General features: G+C 37.1%; 4 protein-coding genes and 1 long non-coding RNA gene across 13 annotated transcripts; 3 read left to right on the forward strand and 2 right to left on the reverse strand.

Moving 5' to 3' along the window:
• Positions 1-1,680: 1,680 nt before the first annotated feature.
• On the forward strand, positions 1,681-11,240 carry LOC136777134 (pair-rule protein odd-paired-like). The gene is made up of 3 exons (XM_066733209.1): positions 1,681-3,383; positions 9,780-9,949; positions 10,124-11,240. Exons 1-3 carry the CDS (start codon positions 2,348-2,350, stop codon positions 10,937-10,939), a joined length of 2,022 nt encoding a protein of 673 aa, XP_066589306.1. The 5' UTR covers positions 1,681-2,347; the 3' UTR covers positions 10,940-11,240.
• Positions 11,241-13,184: 1,944 nt separating this feature from the next.
• LOC136778959 (uncharacterized) lies at positions 13,185-14,953 on the forward strand. The gene is made up of 3 exons (XR_010823503.1): positions 13,185-13,474; positions 13,536-14,142; positions 14,201-14,953. It is a non-coding gene; the product is annotated as an uncharacterized lncRNA (long non-coding RNA).
• A 1,793-nt stretch (positions 14,954-16,746) lies between these two features.
• On the reverse strand, positions 16,747-17,447 carry mRpS16 (mitochondrial ribosomal protein S16). 2 transcript variants are annotated; one of them, XM_066735551.1, is made up of 2 exons: positions 17,203-17,447; positions 16,747-17,137 (listed from the first exon to the last, which is right to left on the reverse strand). In XM_066735551.1, the coding sequence occupies exons 1-2, from the start codon at positions 17,271-17,273 to the stop codon at positions 16,828-16,830; spliced, it is 381 nt and encodes a 126-aa protein (XP_066591648.1). In that variant the 5' UTR covers positions 17,274-17,447; the 3' UTR covers positions 16,747-16,827. The 2 variants fall into 2 exon arrangements, with proteins under 2 accessions (XP_066591648.1, XP_066591637.1); XM_066735540.1 differs by having other exon boundaries at positions 16,747-17,121; positions 17,203-17,442.
• A 256-nt stretch (positions 17,448-17,703) lies between these two features.
• On the forward strand, positions 17,704-23,132 carry Sec63 (translocation protein Sec63). 5 transcript variants are annotated; one of them, XR_010823449.1, is made up of 14 exons: positions 17,704-18,375; positions 18,693-18,795; positions 18,877-18,991; positions 19,067-19,172; positions 19,237-19,460; positions 19,533-19,694; positions 19,755-19,983; positions 20,081-20,226; positions 20,307-20,454; positions 20,569-21,064; positions 21,138-21,429; positions 21,868-22,151; positions 22,735-22,801; positions 22,899-23,132. XR_010823449.1 is itself a non-coding variant. In XM_066735482.1 (13 exons), exons 2-13 carry the CDS (start codon positions 18,252-18,254, stop codon positions 22,006-22,008), a joined length of 2,286 nt encoding a protein of 761 aa, XP_066591579.1. In that variant the 5' UTR covers positions 17,704-18,077; positions 18,163-18,251; the 3' UTR covers positions 22,009-22,226. The 5 variants fall into 5 exon arrangements, 1 of the variants encoding a protein (XP_066591579.1); XR_010823454.1 differs by having other exon boundaries at positions 22,745-22,801; XR_010823447.1 differs by having other exon boundaries at positions 22,735-22,996.
• Positions 23,133-23,136: 4 nt separating this feature from the next.
• IKKbeta (I-kappaB kinase beta) lies at positions 23,137-27,535 on the reverse strand. Of its 4 annotated transcripts, none has more exons than XM_066735523.1 (13): positions 27,407-27,535; positions 26,362-26,608; positions 26,082-26,278; positions 25,801-25,959; positions 25,487-25,704; positions 25,258-25,362; positions 24,671-24,809; positions 24,411-24,593; positions 24,130-24,341; positions 23,831-24,046; positions 23,618-23,764; positions 23,354-23,533; positions 23,137-23,282 (listed from the first exon to the last, which is right to left on the reverse strand). In XM_066735523.1, exons 2-13 carry the CDS (start codon positions 26,504-26,506, stop codon positions 23,243-23,245), a joined length of 1,941 nt encoding a protein of 646 aa, XP_066591620.1. In that variant the 5' UTR covers positions 26,507-26,608; positions 27,407-27,535; the 3' UTR covers positions 23,137-23,242. The 4 variants fall into 4 exon arrangements, with proteins under 4 accessions (XP_066591620.1, XP_066591606.1, XP_066591613.1 ...); XM_066735509.1 differs by lacking the exon at positions 27,407-27,535 and adding an exon at positions 26,714-27,027; XM_066735516.1 differs by lacking the exon at positions 27,407-27,535 and adding an exon at positions 26,714-27,027 and having other exon boundaries at positions 26,362-26,613.
• Positions 27,536-27,871: the final 336 nt, after the last annotated feature.

Consider the following 27,871-nt stretch of genomic DNA (forward strand, 5'->3'; position numbering starts at 1 on the left):
AAAATTCAAAAATTAATCTTGCAATTTTTAAATTAACGTTTAAAAACAAGAACTTGAGAAATTGTATTTTAATATTGAAAAATGCGTGAATGAAAACGATCTATGTATCCGGTTTTAGGGTTAATTACCCTACTGACAACAATACTGCAAAATCAGAAATGTTTTATTGTTAAATACGCATCTACGTTGAATTTTCTGCTTACTTGTTTATGCTTACAGAGTGAAATAAGCGGAAGAAAATTTAGAGAGATGACGACAAGTCTGACGCCACCAAGATAGATTACAGGAAATTGATTCGGTTGCATTTCAGCTAACTTCACTTTCTACAGATTCATAGTAAAATTTGTATATTATACTATATACTCTAATAATAATTTGAAAAATTATAATGTTAGGCGCAAATATTTATATAATCCACGTCTATCATCGTTATAAATTTACATAGTTTCCATAGAATAGATAAATAGGTATATATAATTTAAAAATTATTATTAAATTAAACATTTATTTCTTCTACATTCTGGTACTAACTGCAAAGTGAAGTTAGCTGAAATGAAATCAATCAGTATCCTGTAGAAAGCACTACTGACGATTCGAGGGATGTAAAACGCAAATTTTCGAAAGAGTATATAATACTGTATAATATAAAATACCTGATGTAATCTATTGACCCCAAGACTCCAGAATGAAGAGTTCTTTATTATTGATATTCACCTGTATCGAATGTTCTATTTATTGGTTCAATTGCAGGCTGTGATAAAAAGAAGAAAATTTCCGAGAGAAATTATGGCAAGCCTGATACATACACCACCAAGGCTCCAGATTACAATTGGGGATGCGAAGGGTCGAAAACGCAATAGTTTCGAGAGGTCTTTAAAATACAATATAGAGTGTATAAATAAAAATGAATTTGCCTCTTGAGAGAGACTACGACACTCCAGGATCTAGAGTGCTTTATTATTGAAATACTCACACATTTGCATCAAATTTACTATTTATTTATTTGCTCGCAGGGTATGATAAAATTTTCCAAGAGAAATGAAGACAAGACTGAAGCGTGAGCCATCGAGATACCAAAGTATGATTAGGAATACAAGGGATCCAGAAAGACTCAATGGATTAGAGAAAACTTTTTAATACAGTATAAAGTTCACAGATGAAAACCAATTAGCCTATTGACTGCAGTGTTTCAAGATGAAGGGAGCTTTATTATTGAAATACTCACTCATCTGTGTCAAATTTACTATATTTATTCATTTGCTTGCAGGGTATGATAAAATTTTCCAAGAGAGATGAAGACAAGGCTGAAGCGTGAGCCACCGAGATACCAAAGTACGATTGGGGGTGCAAGGGTTCCACCAAGTCTCAATGGATTAGAGAAAACTTTATAATACAGTATAAAGTACATGGATGAAAACCAATTAGCTTATCGACCGCATAACTCCAGGATGAAGAATGCTTTATTATTGAAATACTCACACCTGCGTGGAATGTTCTATTTATTTGTTTACTTGTAGGGTTTGATAAAAAGAAGAAAATTTCAAAAAGAGATGACGACAAGGCTGACGCATGAGGCACCGAAGCACGAGAGCACGATTGGCGATGCGAGGGATCCAATGCGCAATAGTTTGGAGAAGACCAATGGAAGCTTGGTAACCGGATGGTATACGCGTCAATGGTGGATTAAGGTCGGCCTGGTCCCGCCCAGCTGCGCGCGTTATGCCCCTCGAACGGACTGCCAGGGGTGGCCCTTCCATCGGGCAAACCTCTCAGCCTGGAGGCAAATCCTGCAGTGGGCTGATAATTGAAAGCGAGCGAGAGAGAGGAACGCTGTAAAGCATCTGGAGGGGCGCGTCGAAAAGAAAATATGGGCAAGAGAGAACGCTTTTGACCGTGGAGGGTTGGCCAAAGGAGAAAAGGACGAACGAATGAAACGTCTACCCCGTTTACCACAGCAACGAGTGGAAGCAGTCGAGTCAGTCAGTCCCGTCAGTCCCGCTGTGAACGCGGCAAGGAGCGTTGCAACGGCACCGTTCCAACGTCTTAATCGGCTCAATCAGTGCATTCACCAATCTCTCTCTCTCTCTCTTTCTCTCTCTCTCTCTCTCTCTCTCTCTTTCTCTTTCTTTCTCTCTCTTACTTTCTCTCTGTCCAATGAAAAATGACGAATCGTGCGCGGTGCAACAGTGTCTATGAAAATATCTGTGCTACATCCATCAATTACAACTCTGTAAGGATAAATTAATTTTATCCACTATGTAATCGCGTCCGTTTCTCAAGATTTTGTCACGCGCTATGATTTCTCGAGAAACTGACGATAAGTGCGTTTATCGGCAGTTCGATCAGGATGATGAACACATTTATGGACGACAATTCATCACACCAGCATCACTCGAGACTATCGGCAAGCGCTGGGAGCAGCAATAGCGAGGATTACACCGGAGCAAAGACAGGAAGGCGAGTCAAGGCAAAGACCGAGGCAAAGACGGAAACGGAAGCTGACACGGAGGCAGAGACCGAACCAGACGAGGGTAGAAAGTCTCAGATGAGCACGGGTTACATGAACCATCATATGAGCCAACATGCAGGATACGCTGCTCGGGATTTCCTCATACGTCGCGAGCATGAGTTCCAACCAAGTGGTAGCAACGCGACGACACCGGATAGCGCGGGTAGCCTCGGGTTCTTCAACCCGATGCATCACCACCATCAACATCACGAGCATGGCGCAGGTAGTAGCGTAGTGGCCGCAGCGATGCAGCAATTCACGCATCATACCGGACAACATACCCTGGCGAGCCACTATTCCACTCATTATTCTCAAGACTCAAGGTTGGCAGCCGCTGCCGCCGCTGCAGCAGCGGCTGCGGCTCACCATCCGTACCTCGCAGCTCCACATTTGGCGTCGTCCAGCGCGAGTCCTGGAATTCATCATCAGCAACAGCACAGCGGCGTCGATCACTCGAGTCACCATCCTCACGGAGCGTTCTTCAGGTACATGAGGAGCAATCCCGTAGGGAACGTTGGCCACGCTACCGTGGGAGGCCAGCAGCGTCATCAGGAGGAACAGACCTGCATGTGGGTCGACCAGGACTCTCCCGGGGGAGTCCATGTTGGAAAGCTATGCGCCAAGCTCTTCACGAACCTCCACGATATCGTGACGCACCTAACCGTCGAACACGTGGGTGGACCCGAGTGCACGACGCACGCCTGCTTCTGGCAAGGTTGCCTTCGAAAGGGTAAAGCTTTCAAGGCCAAGTACAAGCTCGTCAATCACATCAGGGTGCACACCGGTGAGAAGCCTTTCCCTTGCCCGTTTCCTGGCTGTGGCAAGGTCTTTGCGAGATCCGAAAATCTCAAGATTCACAAAAGGACTCATACTGGTGAGTATGCGGGAGAACGATCAGACCCTCGGTGTACTCATCCTGATAGAGAAACTCTTAATCGATAATAGCAAGCGTCAAAGCGGATATACTCGACTCCCGTGCTCCTTGCATCACGATTGGTCGCGCTGACAATGGATTCTAGCTGCTGCTTGTATATCATTGGTTAGGATTTAAAGAGGGTTAGGCGTGAAGAATGAGGGGATGATACGGGTTGTGCCTGCAAAGGCTGTTTTGAAATAAGCGTTAAGAAGGGTAGGCATATATATATAGTATGCTTGCGCCAACAGAAATAAGTGTTGTGGGGTGAATTGTCGAGGGGCTGCATTATATGGTATAATGGACGCGCGCGCGCGCGCGCGAGCGCTCGTTCTCGCTCACGCAATAGTTTTCAATAATTAAAGGCCATTTAGGCCTAGGACAGCGATCTACGTGATTTGATTTTTGACAAATAGATGATAAAGCTCGAATAATGGCCTCAAGCATCGAAGAAGAATGTAGAAGAGCCATGGCAGGAGTGAGTCTGGACGAGGTGGGAGATTGGTGGGGGGGGGGGGGGGGATGGGTAGGGGAGGGAGGTAGGGTTGCCATAATGCGACTACGGTGAAGCTGTATCGGCATACCAATGTGCTCGTGTCTGCTACGCAGGGCGCCGAGTATGAAAGATGGTATGGCCAGATAAAAGGAAAGATGGCAGCAAAAGTAAAAGAAAGAGAGGAACGGCCAGAAGAATTATGAGAATAGAATCACTATAGCGAGAAAGAATAACGGGCTGATATTTGTAACAACATGGGATATTTGCTGTGAGATATTTCAACTGAAAATTAATGCTTCGCTCTCGGTCATATCGATAAGGAATTAAAAGAGAGCTATGCCAATGTTTTATAAATAAATCAATGGCACACGTGTATAGAATCCACTCAAAGCTAACAAATAGCTAAAAGAATTCAAACATTTCTGGTTATCGTCCACAGATTGGACGTGGCTAGAGAAATTGTTCCCAAAATAAAACGAGATCTATGGCGAAGAATTCGAGTAAAAGAATTATGTTAGTCTGGTGTAACACGAGACGAGAAAACGGAACGATTTCAAGTGTCATTGTCGCTGCTACCGCAGAGATGCGGATCACCAACACGGGCAAACACTTCTAGCTATTTGCAGAATGTTCGAGGCTAGCAGCACGCGGTGTACAATGAGGATCATCTTGGGAAAAATATCGTATGACGGTAACACTATACTTTCGTCCCATTTAAATGCTAGTTTACGATAAACGGTAGTCAGCTTCTATACGTGTACACACACACATGCACATATAGGTATATACGAATCTCACGTAAATTGTCATTGCCGATGGATTGTTTATAAAAGAAAGTAACCCGTGTATTTCCCACAGGTTTGTAACTTGTAAAGTGAAGAGGAAGAATAAGAATAAGAAGAAGAGAGCACAGGACGGTTGTCTCCTGAGCCTACGAGGAAAGATGAAAAAAAGTCAAGAATAAAGAAAAAGAGAGAGAGAGAGAGAGAGAGAGAGAGAAAACGAAAAATGCAGAAAACAAAACGGAATTGCGGCCTAGCCATGGTGGATGATTTAGGGGGCGAGGGTCGCGGGTCGAGACCGGGCTCTGGAATGCTGGACCTCTTCTCTTCTCCGAGTTTCTCCTTCTCCTACTTTTTTCATCTTCTGCGACCTTTTCCTTCCTCCTTCGTTTCACAACTTTCCATTCCTCTCCGCCTCCCCTACCCCTCCCCCCTCCTCCCTTATCCCCGCACAACGAAATATGCATATACATGTATAGGTACGCAGGCAATATTTCAACAATCAATTTACACGGTTTTGTCCCAAGTGAGAAATACGATGAAATCGTGATCGTGCTTAAAAAGCTGGTCGGTCTAATTTAGCAATCTTCCCACCACGCCCCGTATCTAATCATTAGGCGATCCCGAATCTCTCGGATAATAAGCGAAAGAAAGACGCGCGTGTATCCGTGCGCGCAGTTCTTAAGAGAGTGGATGAATCGGGCTTGTATAAGAAGAAGTAACATCGTATACAAAGCTGGAGATGTTTCGGCCGATGATCTTTCTTTTGCTTTCTCACAAGCTATCTTACAAAAGCGTCGAATCATTGAGCCTCAATACGTATCGATCGATCTTACGCCAGCATCCATTTAATAACTAAACGTCGGCTAACCAAATTAACCAACATCAAAGTGCATTTTAAAATCGATTCTCTAATATATTTCAGCTCTTATAAATATATATATATATATATATACACATGTGCAGGATAATATAACAATAATAATGTAAAATTCTGTTGGATTGTTTGAGAGTTGGCAAAAGTTGAGACGTCAAGAGAGGAAAAGCTAGCTCCGAATAATGCCCCTGAGTCTCTTTAATGTTGACAATGGCTACCTAACAAGCCGTTTCTCGCGCACGCAGGAATATAAGGTGCGACAAAGAGCATTTCGGCCGAGGCTAAAGTTTGCCACACAAAACAGACCCCGACGCACCCCTCCAATTGTGTACTCGTACTTCGTTTCTCTTTAGGGCCGCGTGCTCTGCTCACTCTCTACTCAATCGTCCCGCACTCGCCTCTTCGACTCAACTAGCAAGCCTCTGTTTGTACACCGTGCGAAACCTTTTTCAATATACAAACGTGCGCTCACTTTTTGCCTCAATGGCGCTCTTAAGATTTTCTGCTTTGTACCAAACTACTCGAGGGCTTCGGCGACGACAATGCTGGCTGGAAAGTGTTACCATGCAAATGTATATAGTGTAGTAATAGTGTACTTCTGCGACATCAGTTTAAGGATAATAATTGTAAATTTAAAGTATTGAGCAACGAGGAGGAATAGACACGGAGCAAACTCGTACTTTGATTCTCTTTAGGGCTATATATTCTACACTGGAAAAAAATTTTTCAACCAATGAATAATTTCTTACTTACAACAATGAATTTATTCGTTGTAATAATGATTTCTTTTATTGTTTTGTTGTGAAACATTTTTCATTGCTGGAGACATTTTCTCCGGTATACTAGTCTAATTAGTTATCCTACATAGAGTAATATTCTCGATTCGATCAGTGTACTTATATTTGTATATGCAACGTGTGAAATCTTTTTTAATATACAAACACGAGTTATAATTTTTGCATCAATTTTGCTCTTGAGATTATCCATTTTGTATCAAAGTGCTGGAGGATGTAGTATACAATAATGGAAGAGCAAAAAAGTATTGCAACGCAAATGTAATGTAGTACATTGTGCTTCTGCGACATCAACTTAATGATTATAATTGAAAAATATTAAATATTAAGTAACGAGGAAAAAAAGATATCGAGTAGATTCGTACTCTGTTTCTCTTTAGGGTTAATTATTCTGCTTATTCTAATCAGAGTTGTTATGTACAGATTAACCCTGATTCAATTAACGTTCCTTTACTTGAATATTCAATGGATGGGATTTTTGTCAATATACAAAACTCGAGCTGCAAATTTTATCTCAACCGTGCCTCTTGAGATTATCCATTTTGTACCAAAGTACTGGAGGATCTGATTTACGACAAATGAAAGGAAGAAAGTGCTACGATACAAATATACTAGGTGTCCGGTTAACTATGACTAAGCTTATAAATTATGATAGTAAGAGTAATTGTGAGAAACAACTTCCTACACCATTTTTAAATATACAAGCAAAGAATTTTTCAGTAAAAATTACAGTAAACTTTTATTAATCAAGAAACATATCGTTAATTGTTTGACTGTTTCTCGGTTTCCATTAGATTTTGCAGTCAATATTACTTAATTTTGTGATTCTTTCACAGTAAAGTTGAATTATAATCCAGTAAATAGTCAAACACAGTTGACGATATGTCTCTTGATTGCTAAAACTACACTAATTTATACTGAAAAGCTCTTTCCATTAAAATATTGAAAAAGTTATTAACTATTAAAGATAGTTCCATTCAAGGCTCCGTATTGGTCCCAAGAGGATTCTAATCAAGTCGGATTGTTAAAAAAAAGTTTGGCGGATTTGTCCACTAATAAAAATGACAAAAATCAAGAAGCTTCTAATCCTCAATAATTTCTTTACGAAGGACTAAATTTAAGAAAGGTACCGAAACTTTTTCTCCTTATGATTACTCATACTCTCTCTATCCAAATTTAAATTATTAACTGTATAGTTAATCGTCCACCCAGTATAGTATAATGTAGGGTAGTGCGGCATTGCGTTAATGCTGATGATCATAAGCATAAAATAAAATGTCAAGTGTCGCGGAACAAGAGAGAAACAGTGAGTTCGTATAGAAACAAATCCTCTTTTCATCATTCTCTACTCGATCATCTTACTATACACTTTCCTCTTCGACTCACAAACTAAGCATATGAATCGCACATACCATCAGTCCCTATTTTTTGATAAATTTTGTCATTTTTAAGGATTTTTTCGTATAAGTATACACTTACACATTCTCACTTCACTATCATTGTACTTTGGTATACACATACCGAATCCTTGGAATCCTCTGCTATGTACCAAAGTACTCGAGTGAGCCCGGTCAACGAAAATGCTGTCAAGAAACAGTTACGATGCAAAGATAGTGTATAATATAGCGTAGCTGCAACATCACGTTAATGATGACAATCGTAAGCATAAAATAAAATATTAAGTGAGCACAATGAAGAGGGAGAGCTAACAAGAGAGGAGGAGAGAGAGAGAGAGGGAATTCGAATGAACAAACACTCAAATTACCACAGGGAAGAAACATCTGCCCATGGCGCTCTCCCTTTCAAAGCTAACATGGCGGAATGATCGGTGCATCAGCCGGTAGTTACGCTTACCCACGGATTTGTGGCTCCTTTTTTTCTATTTATGATGTTTCCCCCGACAATAGTATTCCCCTTTTTTCGCACGCGAACATTAGCCTCCTCCACCGACGCGACACTCAGAGTCTCAAGCCTGGAGCCACGTGGAAATTATATCGCACGTAGGAGAGGAGGAATAAAGCAGGTAGATTTGAAGATGATAAGTCGCAGAGGTAAAATTTTATCTTAATCCGATATCTAGGAAGCGCTATATCCGTGTCAAGATCAAGCATCGCGCTACCTGAGCCAATTTCGCTCGAATCTTATAAGAATCCATCCAATTATGAAGTGATTTGCTTAATAAGAATAAAACGTAAGACGAAAATTATCCACTTGAAAAGTTTCTGAGAATGGAATAAATGGAATGAGGTTGGCAGAAGGTCATATAGGTGAAGAGCGGGTATGAGCGGATATTAGAAAGAGAAAGGGAAGAGAGGGAAAAGAAATATGGGCTGGTTTTTGGGTGAGGATCGCAACAATGTCCGGTGGCCCAAGCTGGTGTCCTTTTCGATACAATAGACGCGAAAAATCATCCATTATCCTGCTGCTGGGCTGCTGCAGGGAAAAGGGAATAGCAGTGAGAAAATAGGGAAGGCGGATGAAGATAGAGTGAGAACACCAAAGAAGGACAACAAACTAAGCGTTCGAGCTAGACTGGCAACAATAGCCAACGCCCATATATCACTTGGAGATTTTCCGAAAACTGCACTTCAATGAGTTCCTTCCAAGGATTTTCCAAGACCGAGCGGAATGCTATTCTTTCCTGCTGTCGGCCTAGATACTTTCTAGTCTAAACAGCCTTGACTTTTTCCTCTTATTATTTAACTATATATATCTATCCGCAGATATTCCCTAAATATTTATATCTGTATATGCGTTATATTTACACACACATTATACAGTAGTACTAAACTGTTGTTGCGATCAAGTCCAAGAACATTATAATAGCTATTTTATCCGGTACCAATCTCAGAACCATTGTGCAGTATAGAGATCCATACACTATATGTATCCCTCCCGTCATTCTCGCCATTCATCCCCTCCCCCCCCCCCCTCCCCCCTTACTTAGTTAACGAAGCGTATTTTCAAAGTCACGGAGCCTGAACGCGGAAGAATTGCGGTACCACGTATACTATATATATATACCCATATATCGTTTATTGGCGAGTGTCGCAAGCGCCATTTTTGCCATAAAAAGAATTTGCCGAGCTAGCGTTTCCGGCTCGCACCTCTCCAGAATAGCCGGAGAAGAAACGGCGGAAAGGGCCATAAAATATATTCCAGTCAACTTCCGTAAGAAATAAATAAGAGTCACGCCACGCGATCTCGTCGCGCCCCAACGTCAACGCGCAGCAACCATTTCTGCAAAGGGGGATGTTCAGACTTTTCTTTTCTACCACTCCTCGCCCCCCCCCCCCTCTTCTTAACCTCCTTCTCCCACCCTCTGTACTCTCCTTCACAAGGACACTTTCAATCTTCTCGAGCGCGCTCGCTGTTCTTTTGTTCTGTAATCCGTCTTTGCATTTACAGGTGAGAAACCGTTCAAGTGCGAGTACTCCGGCTGCGATAAGCGATTTGCCAACAGCAGCGATCGAAAGAAGCACAGTCATGTACATACGTCGGATAAGCCTTACAATTGTCGAATCTCGGGTTGCGACAAGTCTTACACTCATCCTAGCTCGCTGCGTAAACACATGAAGGTGAGGGATTCTTTATTCTATGTTTATATAAAAAAAAATGATCAACGTCGAGTTTTTAGAGAACGAATATTGGTCCAGTAATGCACCAGTGTTGCTTTATCGATAAATCGGACACAGTGGTGTTTGCTGATGGTTGGAGGTTTATTCCTGACGGTTTTGTTGGATTTTTCTCAGGTGCACGGCATGACTATGGTAGAGGGTAAGATAGGGGGTAGCTACGAGAGCGAAGGCGAAGAAAGCAGCAGCAGCGGTGGCAGTCTTTCCGTCACTGGCCACAACGAGTCTCCGCAGCCTCCGGTAGGCACGAATGGCGGTGCGATCGCCACCAGTCCATCGTCAACGACGAGCACAACAACGACGCCCACCACTCCACCGATCATGTCCAGTGGTTCCAGAACTACCTCCACCGATTCCGGCGTTTCAGTAACCACCCTCCCTCCTACGAGCCTTCTTCCGCCTTCGCCATCGCTTTCCTTGCAACCACCACCACCCCCGCCCCCTCCACCCCTCCCTCCCCATCATCATCACTCCCACCCCCACCCTCTTCCTCACTCCCATCCACACCCCCATCCAAACGCAAACCCTCATGCCTATCCACCCCCGCCACCACCTCCTCCTCCACCTCATTCCCACAACCATCCGCATCCTCATCCGATTCCTCATTCCCATCAGCATCCTAATCCTCATACCCATCCCCAATCCCACCCCTATCCCCATACCCATCCTCACCCTCACCCTCTTCCCCATTCCCACCCACACCCCCATCCACATTCTCACACTCATCCGCATCCTTATCCCCATCAGCATCCTCATTCGCAGCATCATCCCTCGGGAGCCGCTAATCGCGCTCCCGAATTAACCGATTGGTACGTTTGTCAACCATCGACGGTAGGATCTCAGCACAGCCCTCTCTCTGGACAACCACCGCCGCATCATCTTGGTTCCCATCACTTCAATCCGCTGATGCATCACCAGGCCACCGCTTATTGATAATTCGTCCTGAGAGGACTCTCCGCCAGTTTTCAGTGTAAAAATCTCCTAGAATTACGTGTGATATTACGTGTATATACATAAAACTATAGTGTGAGTGCGAGTGCAAGATCATTAGAAATTGTCAGTGTATGAAGGTAATGGCGTATGAACTTACTGCGTGTACAGAACGTTCACGGTTCTTCGGGGGGCTCGAGCGTCGGCCAGCGTTGAAAACACTATCTCTAAAATAGTGTCGCTGCTTTAGTGCTTTCATAAGAATCGCATCAATGTTGAATCAGCTTCTCTCTTAAAAGAAAGAATCGGCAGAATTGTTATATTGTAAATGTAATTTATACGCTTTTATGCTAATTGTCATACACCGAATAATAAAGTATAAAATATTGGTTAAAACTTTTGTTCTTCCTGTAAATCGAGTTAATGTGAATAAAGCAGCTGAGATTGATAGAAAGATCATATCTGATATCCAGTATTCTGGCACGCAACAAAAGCCCTTTAAAAGAAGAAGAAGAAGAAGATTTGGAAAGATTAAATCGGCGTAGAGCCGGTCGCTGCAGCATAATAGCAGCGATGCATTATTAGAAGAATAAGAGAAGGTATAAGGTCAGTTAGCAACGTGCGTCGCGCGCAGCGCTATCATCGTCGCTCGGCGGAATGCAGCAAGAGTTTATAAACTTGATAATTTCATAGAGTCAGCATTGACGGGGGACAAATAAGTAAATAGGAGGAAGACTCGACCCTCGTCAAAGCATGCCAAATAAATACGCTCGAGTAAAATAGAGAAACAGCCGTGAAGTAATCTGCAGCTTGTGCGAGATAGCCGACTGGAAAGAATAATTTCGTTGTCAGGCCATTTACTTTTGTCTGAACTTCTCTCTCGAGCTGAAAAGACGAAAATCATATTAAAAGGCACGTGATATAATTAATGCCTACTAGTCACGAACGACACGATCAATTTTATACGCAGTGCTGTTTTGTTTTGGTTTTTTTCTGTCTCCTCGCATTCCCCCCTTCCCCCCCCCTCCTTACTCGCGCTTCTTATAGTTATTCTCATCGTTCTTTTATGTGACTGGCACGGCAGTGTGATGATGCGTGATACAGTGTGATCCGCAAAACGAGACGTCCGCCCTTATTATTATAAATTATTTATTTGTACAGGCAAATGATTCTCAAACGAATCACGGACATTATGCTAATGCAAGGATTAACATATTGGGATGACCGACGCGATAATTTAGCTCGTTTCATCGTTCGACCTATTCGAACGGCCTAGGAGCTAAAAAGGCTCAAGTATTTTTTATATCATCCCCTTCCCCTGCTCGAAACGGTAATAAGGTTCTTATAAGCAAGAGTTGCAGTGCGGGGCGAGCGAAAATGTCAATCCATTTTGGTGTCTCACAAAAGTAGTACATAATGTTAAATATATCATGCCAGATGTTGCAGAGAACAAGGAGAGAAGAGGGAGCTCCTCTCGTGCTAAATCCTCCTTTTCTAAATTACTTTGGCAAGTGTAATTAATGTTGCACTATCATTATGTGGTAGCTCGACCACACCTTCTTCACATTATATATTTATAAATCAACTTGAGACGTCGGCTAAAAATACGACGAAAGAGAGGCAAAACCCTTATGCGCCCACCATTTCTAACCTATCTGTGCAGCAGGTAGAAAAATTCTTATGCTAATGATTTTATGATTGTGGAAATGAATACTCGTCATATTTTTTTCATCATTTGGGTTTCTACGACACGACTCACGTCAACGATATATAGAGCTTTCGAAAGCCATCTCTTCCGCTTCCCTCGTTCTTTGTCTATTTTATGTTTTTCACTCTTCATCCGTATATATAGGTAGTTGTACTACGTGTAAACACGGGACGAAAAAAGTAAGCTTCTTTATATATACATATATATATACATATATGTATACGAGAAGACGAAGAAACAGCAGCAGCGGGATGAAAAGAATTTTAATTGCCAGAGCAGCAACCGAGCTGAGCTGAGAGTGGAGCTTCGCTTATTGCTTATACGAGCTAACGTAAGGTTGAGGTCGAGCACGCGCTCCGGTACGTAACTGAGAAATGAACAGCATGGTAGCCAATGGGATCATATATCAAGCAACTCTGCGTTCTATAGGAAACTTGAAAATGGCGCCAAAGGCCGGGTCATTATTAGTCTTATGTGTATAGGTATATTATGCGACGCTACAGATTTCAAAATAAAACTGTGCTAAAGGATGATAGCTGAGATCACAGAGGAGAAAGAAGTGTGTGCCATGAATGCGTGCGTGTATGTGTGTGTAGGCAGAACCAAACTGTCAAATGCAGAGACACGATTACGGAATAAGGATAGCCCTCCGGTAGCCGTGTCTTCCTATCTTTCTCCTTCTCGATGTGTTCGTCTACTCTATAATCGCGGGGGTGGCAACTTGCCTCTGCCCACGACAGGACACATACAGGGTGTTCCTGCAACGTCGGTATATACAAGAGATTTCGTGTTATTTCACTGTACTGTGGCAAATCCCTAATGTTACAAAAGTAAGGTTAGTTTAAGAAAAACACGATATTGGTCTAATGAAATCGATCGTATTCTCTGCAGCATTCGAATATACTCTCATTCGTTCGTAATGATGATAATGATGATGATGGTGATGGGGATGATGATGATGACGATGATAAGAGTATAATTTAAATTAAAGAAAATGAAAGGAAGAAATCATTGCAGAGCGATAATTGGTGGCCATGACGGATAGCAGTACTTATTTGCACTCAGTCTGCAGAGTTTAAAGTTTCGAGCAAAGTACTCATTTATCTTTATGTCAGCGCAGCAAAAAGAAAAGTTTATATAGCAAGAAACACGAACCGTGCGTAAGCATGTGCGTGTGCATGTGTTTGCACGTACCAAGGGTGAAGGAAAAACAAAGAGGCAAGACAAATACAAAATAATCATTTTCCATACTGAACTGTTCCTATTTTTTCCTTAAGATACGTATAGTATATATAATGTAGGCAGTGATTCCCAGTAATACTCTGATGTCCCGTCAGATCGTGTCAAAGCGTTCAATTAGCGTTTTAAAAGATACGCCTTAAAATATAGTAATTTTATCAAGCCCGAGAGAAATCTTTTCAACAAAATTCAATATATCAGGAGACTCGGTAGGGCCTCGCGCCAATAAGACGCTATATGTTGGCGAAAGTTAGCAAATGTAAGTATATTTTAAAATATGACCTGTAGTGTCATTTTTGACGTGATACATTTTATAGGGTGCAGTTTACTGATTATTTTCCCGCAAGTTTGGTTCAAACGGGACAAATATATTTTACGAGGGATGACTATTCAAACTGAACAGTCGAATCTGCTAAAATATTATATTTCTTATTTAATGATTATTTATGGAAAGTAATACATAAATAAATAATATTTTCAAAAACCGCTGAGACACATAATCCAGCTAATAACATCATCCTCTTCTTCCATGCATTATTTATGCTCTATAAATTGATATCGAGGAAGGGGACAATATGTGTTACTTAAACAGAAATATCTAACTAGCTTCAACAACGACCAAACAAAGATTTTAGCATTTTAAGGTATTAACAAATTTAAAAATTATTCATTTTACACAAGCGAGTTAGATTATACAAATAGTGTTATGTAGCTTATTGTAACAATCTTCGTACCAGTGATACGTGATGCGATAGTATGCAAACTTGGCTTGACTTTTAACGAAAGATTAATATTTTTCTCAATCATTCGTGCATACTTACTAAATAGTGGCATAATCATCGCAAAACGGAACTTAGAAAAGCTATCTTGGCACCACCTTTATTTAATATTAAAACATGAAATAAGAGAGACTGCTATAGTATTTTAACTCAAACTCATTTATTTTCTTGAGCTATGCCGTTATTACAACTCATGAGCGTATGCACCTTCTTTTCGAATACCGTCCATGCAAGTGAAAATCGGAACTTCAATCAGGAATCACATGTTAATCGTTGGTCAATTTGCTTAAAAACTTTTCTTATTTATTAGAACACAAATAAAGAAAACTCACCCGTCGTGAAGATACGGTTGTTTGTTTTTCATTGTTTTTATATTTTATTAAAAATTATCAAATAAGTAATAAATTTTACATATTCTATACACACAAAATATATTATTGTAGTATACATATATGTAGACGGTATGTATGCGTACTGTAAACCAAAGATGATATGCACTAAATTCTCACAACTACCCATTCTTAAATGCTGATTGACACAGCAGGAGGTAAAGCATGCATGCTGGGTACTGTTCCAACGTTCCAACTGTCCATATTAAAATTCCTAATCTAAATTTTGGAACAAGCTCGTGGTAGAAAGAGTTACGCGAATATACACTATATAACCTCACTTATACGATTCAACAATTAAGAAGCTATATCAACAATGTTCGAAACTCTTATCTGTGCTTCAATATATGTTTTCTTACCTCTTTTTTGGCAAATCCTTTACCCCCTACCCCGTTCTTCTTTCCATCCAAACTCTACGACGCTCTACCCTTAGCTAAACTCTTTTTTTCTTTATATCACAGACCCTCCTTGGCCCTTGCTCTCGTGCTAACCCACACTCTACCATGCTTTGCCATCTCTTTCATTTTCTCCAGACACACGCGATTCTCGCACGTGATTTAATACCTTTCAAGTTATATATATGCTCTTTATTTATTTATGCATCAAGCATGCACATACTACGTATAACGTGCTACTATATAATATACCACGTTTAATATTTACTATTCGTTCAGTAATGGGTAGCGACAGCTGCGGGGAAATGCGTGGAAAATGAAGATTACTTACAACGGCATTCTTCTTTATTTTGCTACGTTACCATTATTTTTTTGTTATTTCACAAAATTCTTTTTTCATAAAAATACGAAAAGCCTTCAAAATATTCAAGAAAAATTACACCCACAAATTATATTGCGTTATATATTTATAAATAACTATTTAAATTTCACGAAGAATAATAGGCACGAATGCTGCAAACATGTTAGTATGTATCTATGCAGATACGTTCGGATTTTTTCTTTTATTAACACCCTTTTATGCGTTGCTAAAACTTTAATCAAAGTCAGATTAGCGTAGCTTGACACTATGCGTTATAAGGGGGAAAAGACCGAAGGGAACGCCGTCCAGCTTTTATTAAACGGGACTTGATTAGGGGTTGCCCAGATCCTTTCAGAGTTTGTTTTCAACCAGTTTGTGATCCTACTGCCTTCGTTACGCATGTGTCATACACACGTACAAAACATTCGATCGCTTATTCAAGGGACCAAGTAATTTTTCTTTAACATCGAGCTAGATCGGTTGAATTTAGGTGGAAATGCGAGGGTTTAGAGTGTAATGATACGTTGAAATCTGTCAAATACTTCTTATATGGCACAAGTAATGCAGAATTTAGTATATATTTTCTGTTTACTCTACACAAAAGGAAACACGTGCAGGACCGCATTTCAACTGATCTTGTATAAACATAATCAATACCGCTAAAGAGGATTTCGTTAAATTCACAGACGAATGCATATTATGCGTGAGTTTACTTAGGACAGGATGCATAAACCACTGTTACCCTATGTATGCTATTACATCGGTGTAGCATGATCCAAACCACGATCATCAAAGTATTTGACTTTTTCTGTGGCGTAGAAAGGGCATGGGGAGGGGCGATAACTTACATGTGCGGATTATTAGATTTTTGTTCGCGATGATCAACAGTTTAAACTTAAAATAGTATAGCTTTTTGTACAAGAAAAAATTTCGTTTGTATAAACATATGATGACTTCAGGTTTATTATAAATATAAAGGTGGAGTGATAACAAAATAATTTTAGACTAAATATACAAAATTTAAGCAGAGTTATTGGTAGAAGTGCTCTTTTGTGCTTCTTCTTCCTGTGCTATTTGTTGTTCCTGTTTCCTACGATTTCTCCAAGCTCTAATGAAAACCGTTGGATGCATAGGTAAAAATCCTGATAAGCCTAACAGTCGTTCTAATGGTTCACTTAAAGCAGCTCCCCTTCCCATCCAATAATGTATTCTTTCCAAATTTAGTGAAACAAGTTTCTCATCAAACTTATTAGGAATAGGATCATAAGAGCCTAGTTGCTCAATGGGTGGCATTACATGTAAATCTGTTTTTCTCTGAAAATCAACAAAGCTATAAATTTGGTTTATTGAGTTTATGGGCAAAGACATATATTTTTATAAATTTGAGGTACTTACTCCAGTAAGAATAATATGATAGAAAGGTCGGTTCGCACAGCCACTTCTAAAAAAACATATAATCTTTGCATAGTTACCCGCAATACCACTGCCAGAGGCTACGTGTAAAGGCATTCTTCGCGGCATTTTTATTAATTTATAATATAGAAATTATACAGTACCCAAAGACAAGCCATAGACCATAACCTTTTTCCTCTAGTATATACTCCTCTTTATGCGTAACATGAAACACGAAGTGGTATAAGACATGAAACCCTATGGTGAAAAAAAAATTAGTAGGGAACAGTGGGAACAGTAAATACTAAATGTTGTAATGAGCTGCCATCTGTTGACAGTTACTGCTGGAGTTTATATTATAATAATTGAAAAATTAATTTTCTATAAAGGAAAATATTGCAATTGTTTATCAGAATTAAATATATATAATTTGTTTATAGTACAAGCAACAGCAATTTACCAGTGCGGAGTGCGGAGTAATAATGTAATAAATGTTTTACCGATCGATCATTAAAATATGAAATTCAGTCTTCAATAATACCTCATATTCTTTCGACAGTGCTACTATAAAAAAGAAGAGCTACTCTATTACCCCATTTGAAAATGATTAAATTTTCTTTCACCATCTTGCGTACACATCCTCTCTCTCTCTCTCTCTCTCTCTCTCTTCTCATTATTTTCGATATTTTTTTCCCTAAATCTACAGAATGATCACATAAATGTGAAAAGAAGTAGAAGAGAAGAATCGAAAAGGGTTTCGTCAATCTATGTTCTATTACTTTATGTACATGTCTGTTTATAACGAATCATAAAGCAATTTTATTTAATAATTTATAGCGTTTAAAAAATATAGTGTTGAATAAAAAAAACATTAAAAAGTAAGTCAAAAAACATGTCTCTTTGCTGAGTTGGCTAGTTGGCACTCTTGACGATGACAAGTTTGTAACTGTAGTCTGTCTGTAGTCCGTAAACCAACGGTACCGTATGATTTCGAAGTGTGTTGCTGTGAATGTATTTAAACAGTAAACTTAAAAATTATCAATTAATGAGCTATGAGCGGACAAAAATTTGAATATGATGAAAGTGGTGGAACTTTTTTCTACTTTCTGCTTTCATTTTTGGCGCTTCTCTTGATACCTGGGACATATTACTTATGGCCACGTTGTCCGAAGCAAGGTTAGAATTTTCATCAATTTTGCACGGAGTTTTAAGAGCAACAAGATCTTTGACTTCTATCTTTTCATTAACCATTGTATATTAACTTTATTCTCTATATCAATGTATTTTGGGAAAAGTGCTACATAAGGATAAGTATTTTATTTCAAAATATTTTGATAACGGTACCATCAAACACCAGGATTTAAATATTAATCATAATTCTTTGCGTTAATAATTTGTTTAATTATCTCAGCATTCTCATCTCGCTTTTGCTTATTTAGGGGAGTCTCCAAAAAAGATACTTAAATTAAACATTTTATTATGACTTTGTGTAGATCCTAATCAATTTTCCAAAGAATGTCAATGCGATGGGTGTAAAAAGAAAAAAGTTATTTTACAATTAAATGAGCCATGGAAAGAAACTAAGGCATTATTTGTGTAAGTTTCAATAACTATTACAGTTCCTAGCTAAAGCTATTAGCCAGCTTCATTTGTCTATTTTGCTTGTAATTCTTTTAGAAAATTTTTAATCATTCTTGGATGGATAATACTTTTGCTATTGGCTTATAAAGTTTCTCAGTTTGATTATGAAATGACAAATTTTGATCCTTATGAGATTTTAGGTATTTCTCCAGTGAGTAAAACAGTAATTTCATGCATCATATTAAGTTCCAAGTAATCCTAATTTTTACAATCATATTTCTTTCAGGGTTCTTCACAAGGTGAAATAAAGAAAGCTTATCGTAAATTATCATTGATTCTTCATCCAGATAAGGAAACTGGAAATGAAAAGGCATTTATGAAATTAACTAAAGGTAAATTCTAAGCTTTTAACTTTGTTTAAAAAAAATTTTTATAATTTTTTATTTGTGAAATCAGCCTATCAAGCTTTAACGGATGATGAAGCAAGAAAAAATTGGGAAAAATATGGAAATCCTGATGGTCCTGGAGCAATGAGCTTTGGAATTGCATTGCCTTCTTGGATAGTTGAGAAAGAAAATTCAGTATGGGTTTTAGGACTGTATGCTTTAGTTTTTATGGTAGCCTTACCAACAGTTGTCGGCATGTGGTGGTACAAAAGTATTCGTTATACAGGTGACCAGGTAGCTAAAACTATCTATAGTAAACAAAAGAATGAAAGAAATAAAAAATTTAACAGATTTCTTATTTTACAGGTCTTACTTGCAACTACAGAAATGTACTACTTTTTCTTTGTTAAAACACCTTCAATGTCATTGAAAAGAGTAATTATGATACTTGCTGCTTCCTTCGAATTCTATAAGAAACGTAATGCGGAGATAATTGAAAGACATACTGATAGTGAAGAAGTTCCCTCGGTAATATTTATACTATCTCTCTAAATATTTGCGTTATTATACAAACTCTTTACTTTTTAGCTAATTAAGCAACTACCAAATTTGGGTGAAAAAAATAAAGAGCTCCCATTATGTCATTTATATTCAATCAAAGCAAGGGCTTTATTACATGCACACTTGTCCCGTATACCACTAAATCCAGAAACATTAGATAAAGACAGGCAGTACATAGTGAAGAAATGTCCATATTTAATACAAGATATGGTAGCTTGTGTGAATCAAGTTATTATGCTAGCATATGCTAGACGAGGTACTAAACCATAATCTAATAACTATCATAGTGAATTGAAAACTAGCTTAATAGTGTTTTTTAACATTGATCATCTCTCTTTTGTTATGCTTTATAGTTCCAAAAGTACCAAGCATAAAAACTGTGGAAAATTGTATGAAATTATGTCCAATGGTTGTACAAGGTTTTTGGGAGTTCAAAAACCCCTTGTTACAACTACCACATATAACAGAAGATAATTTAAAATATTTTCTAGCAAAAAAGGTAACATATTTTGTTTTATGTAAAATGGTTTACCAACTGTACAATTATACAAATTTTTTAATAAATAACGTAATTTTTAGCGCCAAATCAAAAGCCTCCAGCAATTTGCGCAATTGAAAGGTGAAGAAAGAAGACTGATTCTTAGAAATTTAACAGATGATCAGTACGATGATGTTATGAAGGTTCTTGGAAGCTTACCATATATAGAATTTAAAATACGATCCGAAGGTAAAAAATCTCCACTTATCGATATCGTAATTGCAATTATGATGTCAATGTTAAAATACTTTGTCGCATAATAACGAAATGAAATGATAACCAAAACAATGTGTTATGTTTCAGTGATAGATGATGAAAATCCAACTGTGTACACTGCTGGTGCCATTGTTACCGTGACGGTATCATTAACACGTAAAGACATGAAGCATTTATTTGGTGATGAAACTGTAAAGGAGCAAACATTGATCGATGATGCTAAGCCGAATGGGGAAGCTGGTGATGAGGCTGCGCCAGAGGAACAGAATCAGTCTGCAAAGAAGCCAGCATGGCTAAGACAGAAGAAAGGTCAAAAGAAATCTCATAAAAAGAATACAAATAAGAAATTTACTTCTTCAAAGAATGTGCAATCGCAACAGCAATCCGGAAATAATGCAAATCAGCAAAGCAACACTCCAAACTCTAAATTAAAGAAAGACGATAAGACAGAGAAGGAGTCTTCCAAAGAAAAGTTATCAGATATGAGTGATAGCGATGTCGATAGTGATAGGAGCGAAGACGATGAAAGTCATGATACTAAAAAAGATGCTTCACTGGATGATGATGATACAGAATGGGAGAGGTAAGAGAGAATTCTTCAATTCGTATAACAATTGTAAAGTTATGGTGGAGCTTGATGTTAATAATTACCATAGATTTCAGCAAAGGATTACAAAACGCGAGAGAGTTTTAGAAGGGAAGAGCAATTTGTCGCACGAAGTACACTGCCCTTTATTCCCCGATGTTAAACAAGAGTATTGGTGGGTTTACATCTGTGATCGCAAAAGTCAAACTTTACTGACGACACCTGTACACGTTACCTCGTTAGCACATTTTGAAGAGATTCAATTAAAATTTACGGCTCCGCGTTGGCCAGGCTTATACAGCTTTACGGTTTGCTTACGCAGTGATTCGTATCTTGGCTTTGACCAAGCGCAAGACATTAAGGTACGCACGGTGCAAAGCTTTCAATACTCCATCTTTTAACTACAGATTCTTTGCAAAAGTACAAGTGAAAATGTATTATCATGTTTTCTTCATATCACATTTCATTTTAGGAGATATTAATATTTATTTAAACTAATACTGTGGCAGGAGTAAGAGAAAGAGCGTATAAACATGCAAGAAAAAGACGAGGGTTCTTTTCTTTCTCTCTCTTTCTGTTGCTCTTATCACTCGTATTATTATATTAGCCAGTTTAAATATTTTTATATCTTACTTAATAATTAATCGAAGTAAGGAAAAATTTTGCTTCTTTTGTAATTTTCTTCTAAAGAATGTACAGTTAAAAGATGGATTATTGAAATGTATGTGTAATTGATGTGTACATTCAGTAATAATGTAGTAGATGGTTAACATAAACATTATTATTGTTATTAATTATAGTTGGATGTGAAAGAAGCACCAGAAATACCAACTGAACATCCACAGTGGGAAATTTCGGATGAGGAGACTGCAGAGGACGTTGATGCAGCTGATGAACATTCCGAATTTACGACTGACGAAGATATAAGTGACAATGAATAACGAATTTTTTCATTTGCACTAAGAGACAAACAAATAAGTTGAAGTTTTTTTATTTTAAACAGTTGTAATGAACTCTTTTTTACACGGGCTGGCATACTCGAATGCCGGCATACTATGTGGACAATCTAGAAGAATTTATAACAGTAAGTCCTATACAATAATGTTTTTCGACAGATAATGATATAATGGTAAATAAAGAGCGTAAATATTTATTTTAACATTAACGCTTACTCCTTCCTTAATCACTTGCCACCTTTATCATTTTTCTTTTATTTACTTTCACTTAGATTTTTCACGCTTAACGACTTCTTTTTGTGCGCAAATGCTTCACTTATTATATATTGTACTACAAATGATACAAGTGATTGAACACCGTCAAATTTAATGTCGATCTTTATTTACCCTAGAAATCTTTAAGTCTGGTAAAAATCACTGAAGCACATGGTGTACAACTTATTTCTCTCTTTTTCTCCTTTTTTTTTTGCTCTACACTTTCTATTATCTGCTGTAGAAATATATATCTAAAGTAAAATAGAAAGACGTCAGTCGAGCACGAGAGTGCCTTATATTTGATTGGATACTCGTTTCCTTTTTCCATCCTAATTCATTATTAACAATTCATAAAATGAATATCTATTGTGTGCGTATAAACGAATTTAATAAACTAAACTATTTTTTAATAATATTAGTTATTAACAACACCATCAAGTAATTAATTCATTTTAGACATTTACAGGTTACTGTATTGTTGTAATGCTTGTGTGTCTGTTGATTCTTGATTTTTCCGATTGCCGTAAGTTCAGTGATCAGTTATATTATACTCCATAAAAACAGCGTTGCATTACCGGTTATCGATATGAATAATAAATATTGTTCATTTTATTAAACAGGTGAAGATTCGTCGAGTGTATTGCCATTCAAGAAGGAACATATCTATGTGTTTGTGAAGACGGATAAAAATGCTAATATAAGATGGGGTGTACGGCATTATGTTCCACGGCAATTATGATACATATAATATGTTACATCATATAATTAAAAATTATATACTTTTTATATTATTGAAATAAAAGCAGCAAGTAGTAACGTGTATGTAAATTTGTAAAAAAATAACGAAAAACGAGAGGGTATAAAAATGTTAGAATACAAATATATTTCAAAAATAGAAATGTATTCAATTAACATTGCTTTTACTTTGATATTTCAATTATATATCTGTTTTCCATCAATATCTTTAAGTACAAGAAGGTAGCTTTTGTATCAAGTCGTCCAATCTAAACAATAAATGAAAAAAATAAAACATTAGTCATAAGCTCTTGGTTAATACATTTCATTTTAAACTTACATGTGGAGTATCATCACATTTTCTAAAATGATATTGCTCTCATCATCTTTAAAATTATTTTCGAAAAAACTCTGTTCCATATAAAACTGGTTTTCATTCTTATCTATTTTATTCCTGAGTAGTGATGAATTGACCATTTTCTCTACGATATCAACTTTGCCTTCTAACAATACGATACCTCTGTGGCGATTGAACAGATGGAGCAAATTTTATCATAAAAAATAAATGGCCGTTATTTAAAGCATAAAATGAGATTAATAATACCTAGCCATTTTGTTCTCGCGAATACACAAATTATTCTTTTTCAATTTCATAAATTCATGAAAGCTCTTTATGAACTCTACTGGTGACACACTTTTTTTTTTAATTTCATTTGTTAGCTTTTCAAAACTTATAACAACTTTTTCGTATCTACATAATAAAGAAAAAAAATATTGAAAGATCCTTTGCTTGTGAAGATTAATTATATATACTTACACCTCAGAAAACTCGAATAATGCGCTTGAACAGATATTCAAATTATCCAGGATTATATCAGTCTCTTTTTTACAGCAAGAAACTTTTGATTCTATCTGTACAAAAATATCCAATATCTTGTCATCTTTAAAAAATTCTTCATTGATCATTTTGCCTCTTGCTTTCCATTTATCTATACTGGTTTTTATGGAGAAAAACTTTTCTTGCAATATATCCCTATATAAAAAACAATTATTAAAGAAATCTAATAACTCAATAAAGTTGATCATTATTGCAATATATGTTGACAATTAACGGACATTTTTATACTTAAAGCAAATATGTATAGTCTATGTAAATAGATTTCTCTTTTCATAAAAAACAACATTGTTCTAATATTGTCGTGTAATATGTCAGCATCTAACTTAGTTAAAGCAGACAACAACAATTCCAGAACTTTATGAGGTACATCATCATTGACGTTGCTTATTGCTAAAGAGGCACCTTTTTCAAAAACAAATAATACTGGATACTGAAATAGAATAGAATAAAGTATAGTATTTATATTCTCTTGCTTATTAGTCCAAAGTATGTAGCTTACTTTAATTTGTTGCACAGGGTGTGACTCACTCAAAATCTTTCCATAGTAGTCAGTTATAGTTTGTTGATGTACATTAATGTTAGTGTCAATTTGGATTAAATTCTGTAAATCAAGAACTTGTGTATCCATATCAGCTTCATATGTAAAAATTGTATACATATGTGCAACAAAAACTTGAATGATCTAATAAAATATATGAATGAAGTTATATTATAATTGCTACAAATAACAGGTGCTTTATGTATTTAGGTATTACAAACTCTTTTTGAAAGGATTTGCCTCATTAATTCAAAGACAATACATTGATTATCGCTGTTGCTGACATTTCGTATACCTCTTTTTTTAGGGTCCCATTCTAGTACCAATTTAAACCAGTCCACTAATTTAGATGTCATCATTCTAAAAAAGAAGTAATAACTATGAACCTGAATACATTACAGGATACAATATAAAGCTATAATGTGTTAGACTACTTATGACAATTTTTACATTTGTTTCCAAGATCCTTCTGGTTCAATACACAGCTTGGCATAGTCTTTTATTAATGTATATATGGCAATATGATAAGTTTTGGATCTTCGAACATGAAGTGGTATTGACACCTATGTCAAGTTATTTTGGATATTTATTATATAACTTTGGATCTATGCTGCTCTGTATATTGAGCCAGTAGAATCTTAAATAAAACAATCAATATAAATAATAAAGATGACTAATTTTCATTACATTAAGTATAGTATATTGGTATATATATACAACATTAAGTAGCTTTAAGTTTACTGCTTCACTATGCGTTGATTAGATACAGCATAGTTTGCACTAAATACAGCAGAACAAATATTTATACCTTGACATATTATTGGGCTGCTCTATGTTATTTTCAAATATTATTTGACCATTAAACTCAAATGCTCTTATATCGTCATGCTTCTTAGTGCTTATATAAGACATCCTAAAACAAAAGTATAATTAAAGAACAGAGTACAGATATTTTTCTTTTGTAAAAAGAGTAAGTGTACTAGAAAGCTTGTAAATTTTTATGTATAAGTATATTGAAACAGTATCTTGCATCTCACCATTTAAATATATTTTTTTTATAAGGTATAAAAGGTAGTTTTCCAGTTACAATTTCATAAAACAAAATACCTAAGCTCCAATAATCAACAGAACAGGTGTAAGTTTTTTTCCAAAAAAGTTCTGGTGCTACATAATTAAAAGTTCCTATTTTTGAAGCCAGAATGCTATCATATCCGAGATCTTTGGCACACCCCAGATCGATTAATTTATAAATAATCTTTTATTTAAAGGAAAAAGAATAAATAAATCAAAAATATAATGTAATTTCAATCATAAATTTGAGAGAAAAAATAAAAAAAATTTAGTTTGTTACCATTTTATGTTTCTCTCTTAAGGCTACATTTTCTGGCTTTAGATCACAATGAGTAATTTTTTGAGAGTGTAAATACTCTATTGCAGACAGAATCTGTTTCATGGCATTTATTGCTTCTTCCTCCACTAAACCACAACAATTATCAGTTTTATTAAGAACCTATAAGATTTAAAGTTCTATTTACTTAAAAGTTTCTTTAATGCTGAAACTTTTATTTAATTTTTAATAAAGTATTTAAAAAATAGGAGACGAATCTTAAAATTTAATAAAGTCAAATTTACTGTTCTAAGATCGCCTTTTTCACAATATTCCATGCATAAGATTGACATCTCCTCAACTATCTGTGATGTCAATTTCAAATCTATACATTGGACTACATTAGGATGTGATAAAGATTTCATTGTTTTAATTTCTTTCATCCATCTTTCTTTTTGAGCCTTGGTTAATGAAGCTTCTTCCCATTTACACCTTTTTATTGCTGTAATATATCTTAGTCATGTAAATTTGAAAGTATTTTATTGTTATTATATCATTGTTGGTAAACTAGAAAAAGAATTTTACCTATTTTTTGATCTGTTTCTGTATTTTTCCAAAGCTGAATAATTCCAAAACCACCAACAGCCAGATCACGAATATATTTCCAATCACTATCACCCATATCAGATATCAATTTCACTGAAGCTTGTGCCATAACAATATGTTGCATTTAAATATTTGACCATCTCGCTCTCGCACTTTGCAGTAGTGATTAGTAGTGATATGCAATACAATGGAGACTCACAGTTGAGTGTAGTTCACTAGGCCAATTCTGTTCTTACCAACAAATATCAATATCGTTAGGTCAAAGTTATCAACAAGTATCGGTACTTATAATGATAAATGTTCATTTATATATGTTGTTTTTGGTTCTTACCGGTACCGAAAATTTTCGTTAAAGTTACAAAATTCGAGTTGATATAGTGTGTCATTTAGTACATTAGAGTAGTAGGACACAGTTTAAATAAATAGGACTTATTAAGTTTAGTAGGGTCGTGGCTAAAGATTATTTTGTCTCACTTTAACCTTTAACACAATATTTAGCTTGATCTTCGTCTTGTTTGCTAAGCTAAAATTCGATCATTATTTTCTTTATTGAAACCGTACCGTCCATACTTTGTTGTATACTAGTTTATATGTATAAGTGTACTATCTCTAACCTATCAATTTGTTTGGCACTTTGGTAGGTCCACTGTCGGCACTGTCCAAGGCCGTGTTCCGTTATTGACTGTGAGTACTAGTAATCTATAGTTTGCGTGACATAAACTATAGATTTTCAGTACTCACAGTCAATAACGGAACACGGCCCAACTGTCCAAGTCCAATTCGTCCAATTGGTCTCGGCAAAAAATTCGGCATGTTGTTCGGCAGTTCGGCACTCGGTAAATGCCTTCACTGCAGTCGGTAATCGATATTACCTCGGAGTCAAGTTTTTTAAAATGCTTTTAGGGCCTAACTCCGTATTCTGTAACTTTATAACGAGACAATTTTCGGAATTGTTACTAGACTGAAAACAATATATATAGATTTACATTTATCAATTTTATTGTTAATCTCGATTATAAAATACCGAAATTTAGCGATAAGCTTGTGTTCGGATACACAAACCGGACCCGGCCTAATCAGGAATTCATCTGACCCAGAGCCACCCAAAGCTGCACTCGAGAGATTTCGATGTAACTTTGGTGCTAGCCTATAGACCGTCAGTACATATATATGTCATAAATGAGTAGCCACAACGAGATTCCTCGAGACCGAGGTTCAAGAGTACTCAATCATGAGGCTGCAGCCAGAGCAGCTTGCAGATGCCTGCAGCCTACATGCAAGTCTTGCAGTGCAGCCAGTGGGACTAGGCCCGGTTCCACAAGCCTTGTTTAAACTGGATTAAGTTAATTTTGCTATATTTTATGTCACATAGAATATAGTATAATTAACTTAATCCAGTTTAAACAAGTCTTGTGGAATCGGGCGTGGGACTCGGTGGGACTGAGTGGGACTGAGTGTGACTACGGGCCTGAGGAGACTGAAGGAAGTG

The sequence above is a fragment of the Prorops nasuta genome, unplaced genomic scaffold, assembly GCF_024137725.1.
Source record: "Prorops nasuta isolate Cenicafe-Biocafe unplaced genomic scaffold, Cenicafe_Pnas_1.2 PNAS00002, whole genome shotgun sequence".
Classification (NCBI taxonomy): domain Eukaryota; kingdom Metazoa; phylum Arthropoda; class Insecta; order Hymenoptera; family Bethylidae; genus Prorops; species Prorops nasuta.

Excerpts from the sequence above, each read along its gene's own strand:
- LOC136777134 (XM_066733209.1), top strand. The coding sequence starts at position 2,348 with ATGATGAACACATTTATGGACGACAATTCATCACACCAGCATCACTCG. Across the intron at positions 3,384-9,779 it reads TCACAAAAGGACTCATACTG|GTGAGAAACCGTTCAAGTGC; the intron begins GTGAGTATGCGG and ends TTGCATTTACAG. Across the intron at positions 9,950-10,123 it reads CGCTGCGTAAACACATGAAG|GTGCACGGCATGACTATGGT; the intron begins GTGAGGGATTCT and ends GATTTTTCTCAG.
- mRpS16 (XM_066735540.1), bottom strand. The coding sequence starts at position 17,328 with ATGCCGCGAAGAATGCCTTTACACGTAGCCTCTGGCAGTGGTATTGCG. Across the intron at positions 17,122-17,202 it reads ATCATATTATTCTTACTGGA|AGAAAAACAGATTTACATGT; the intron begins GTAAGTACCTCA and ends GTTGATTTTCAG.
- Sec63 (XM_066735482.1), top strand. The coding sequence starts at position 18,252 with ATGAGCGGACAAAAATTTGAATATGATGAAAGTGGTGGAACTTTTTTC. Across the intron at positions 18,796-18,876 it reads GAAACTAAGGCATTATTTGT|AAAATTTTTAATCATTCTTG; the intron begins GTAAGTTTCAAT and ends TAATTCTTTTAG. Across the intron at positions 18,992-19,066 it reads AGATTTTAGGTATTTCTCCA|GGTTCTTCACAAGGTGAAAT; the intron begins GTGAGTAAAACA and ends TATTTCTTTCAG.
- IKKbeta (XM_066735523.1), bottom strand. The coding sequence starts at position 26,506 with ATGCAACATATTGTTATGGCACAAGCTTCAGTGAAATTGATATCTGAT. Across the intron at positions 24,594-24,670 it reads GGCAAATCCTTTCAAAAAGA|ATCATTCAAGTTTTTGTTGC; the intron begins GTTTGTAATACC and ends ATATTTTATTAG. Across the intron at positions 24,342-24,410 it reads ACCCTGTGCAACAAATTAAA|TATCCAGTATTATTTGTTTT; the intron begins GTAAGCTACATA and ends ATTCTATTTCAG.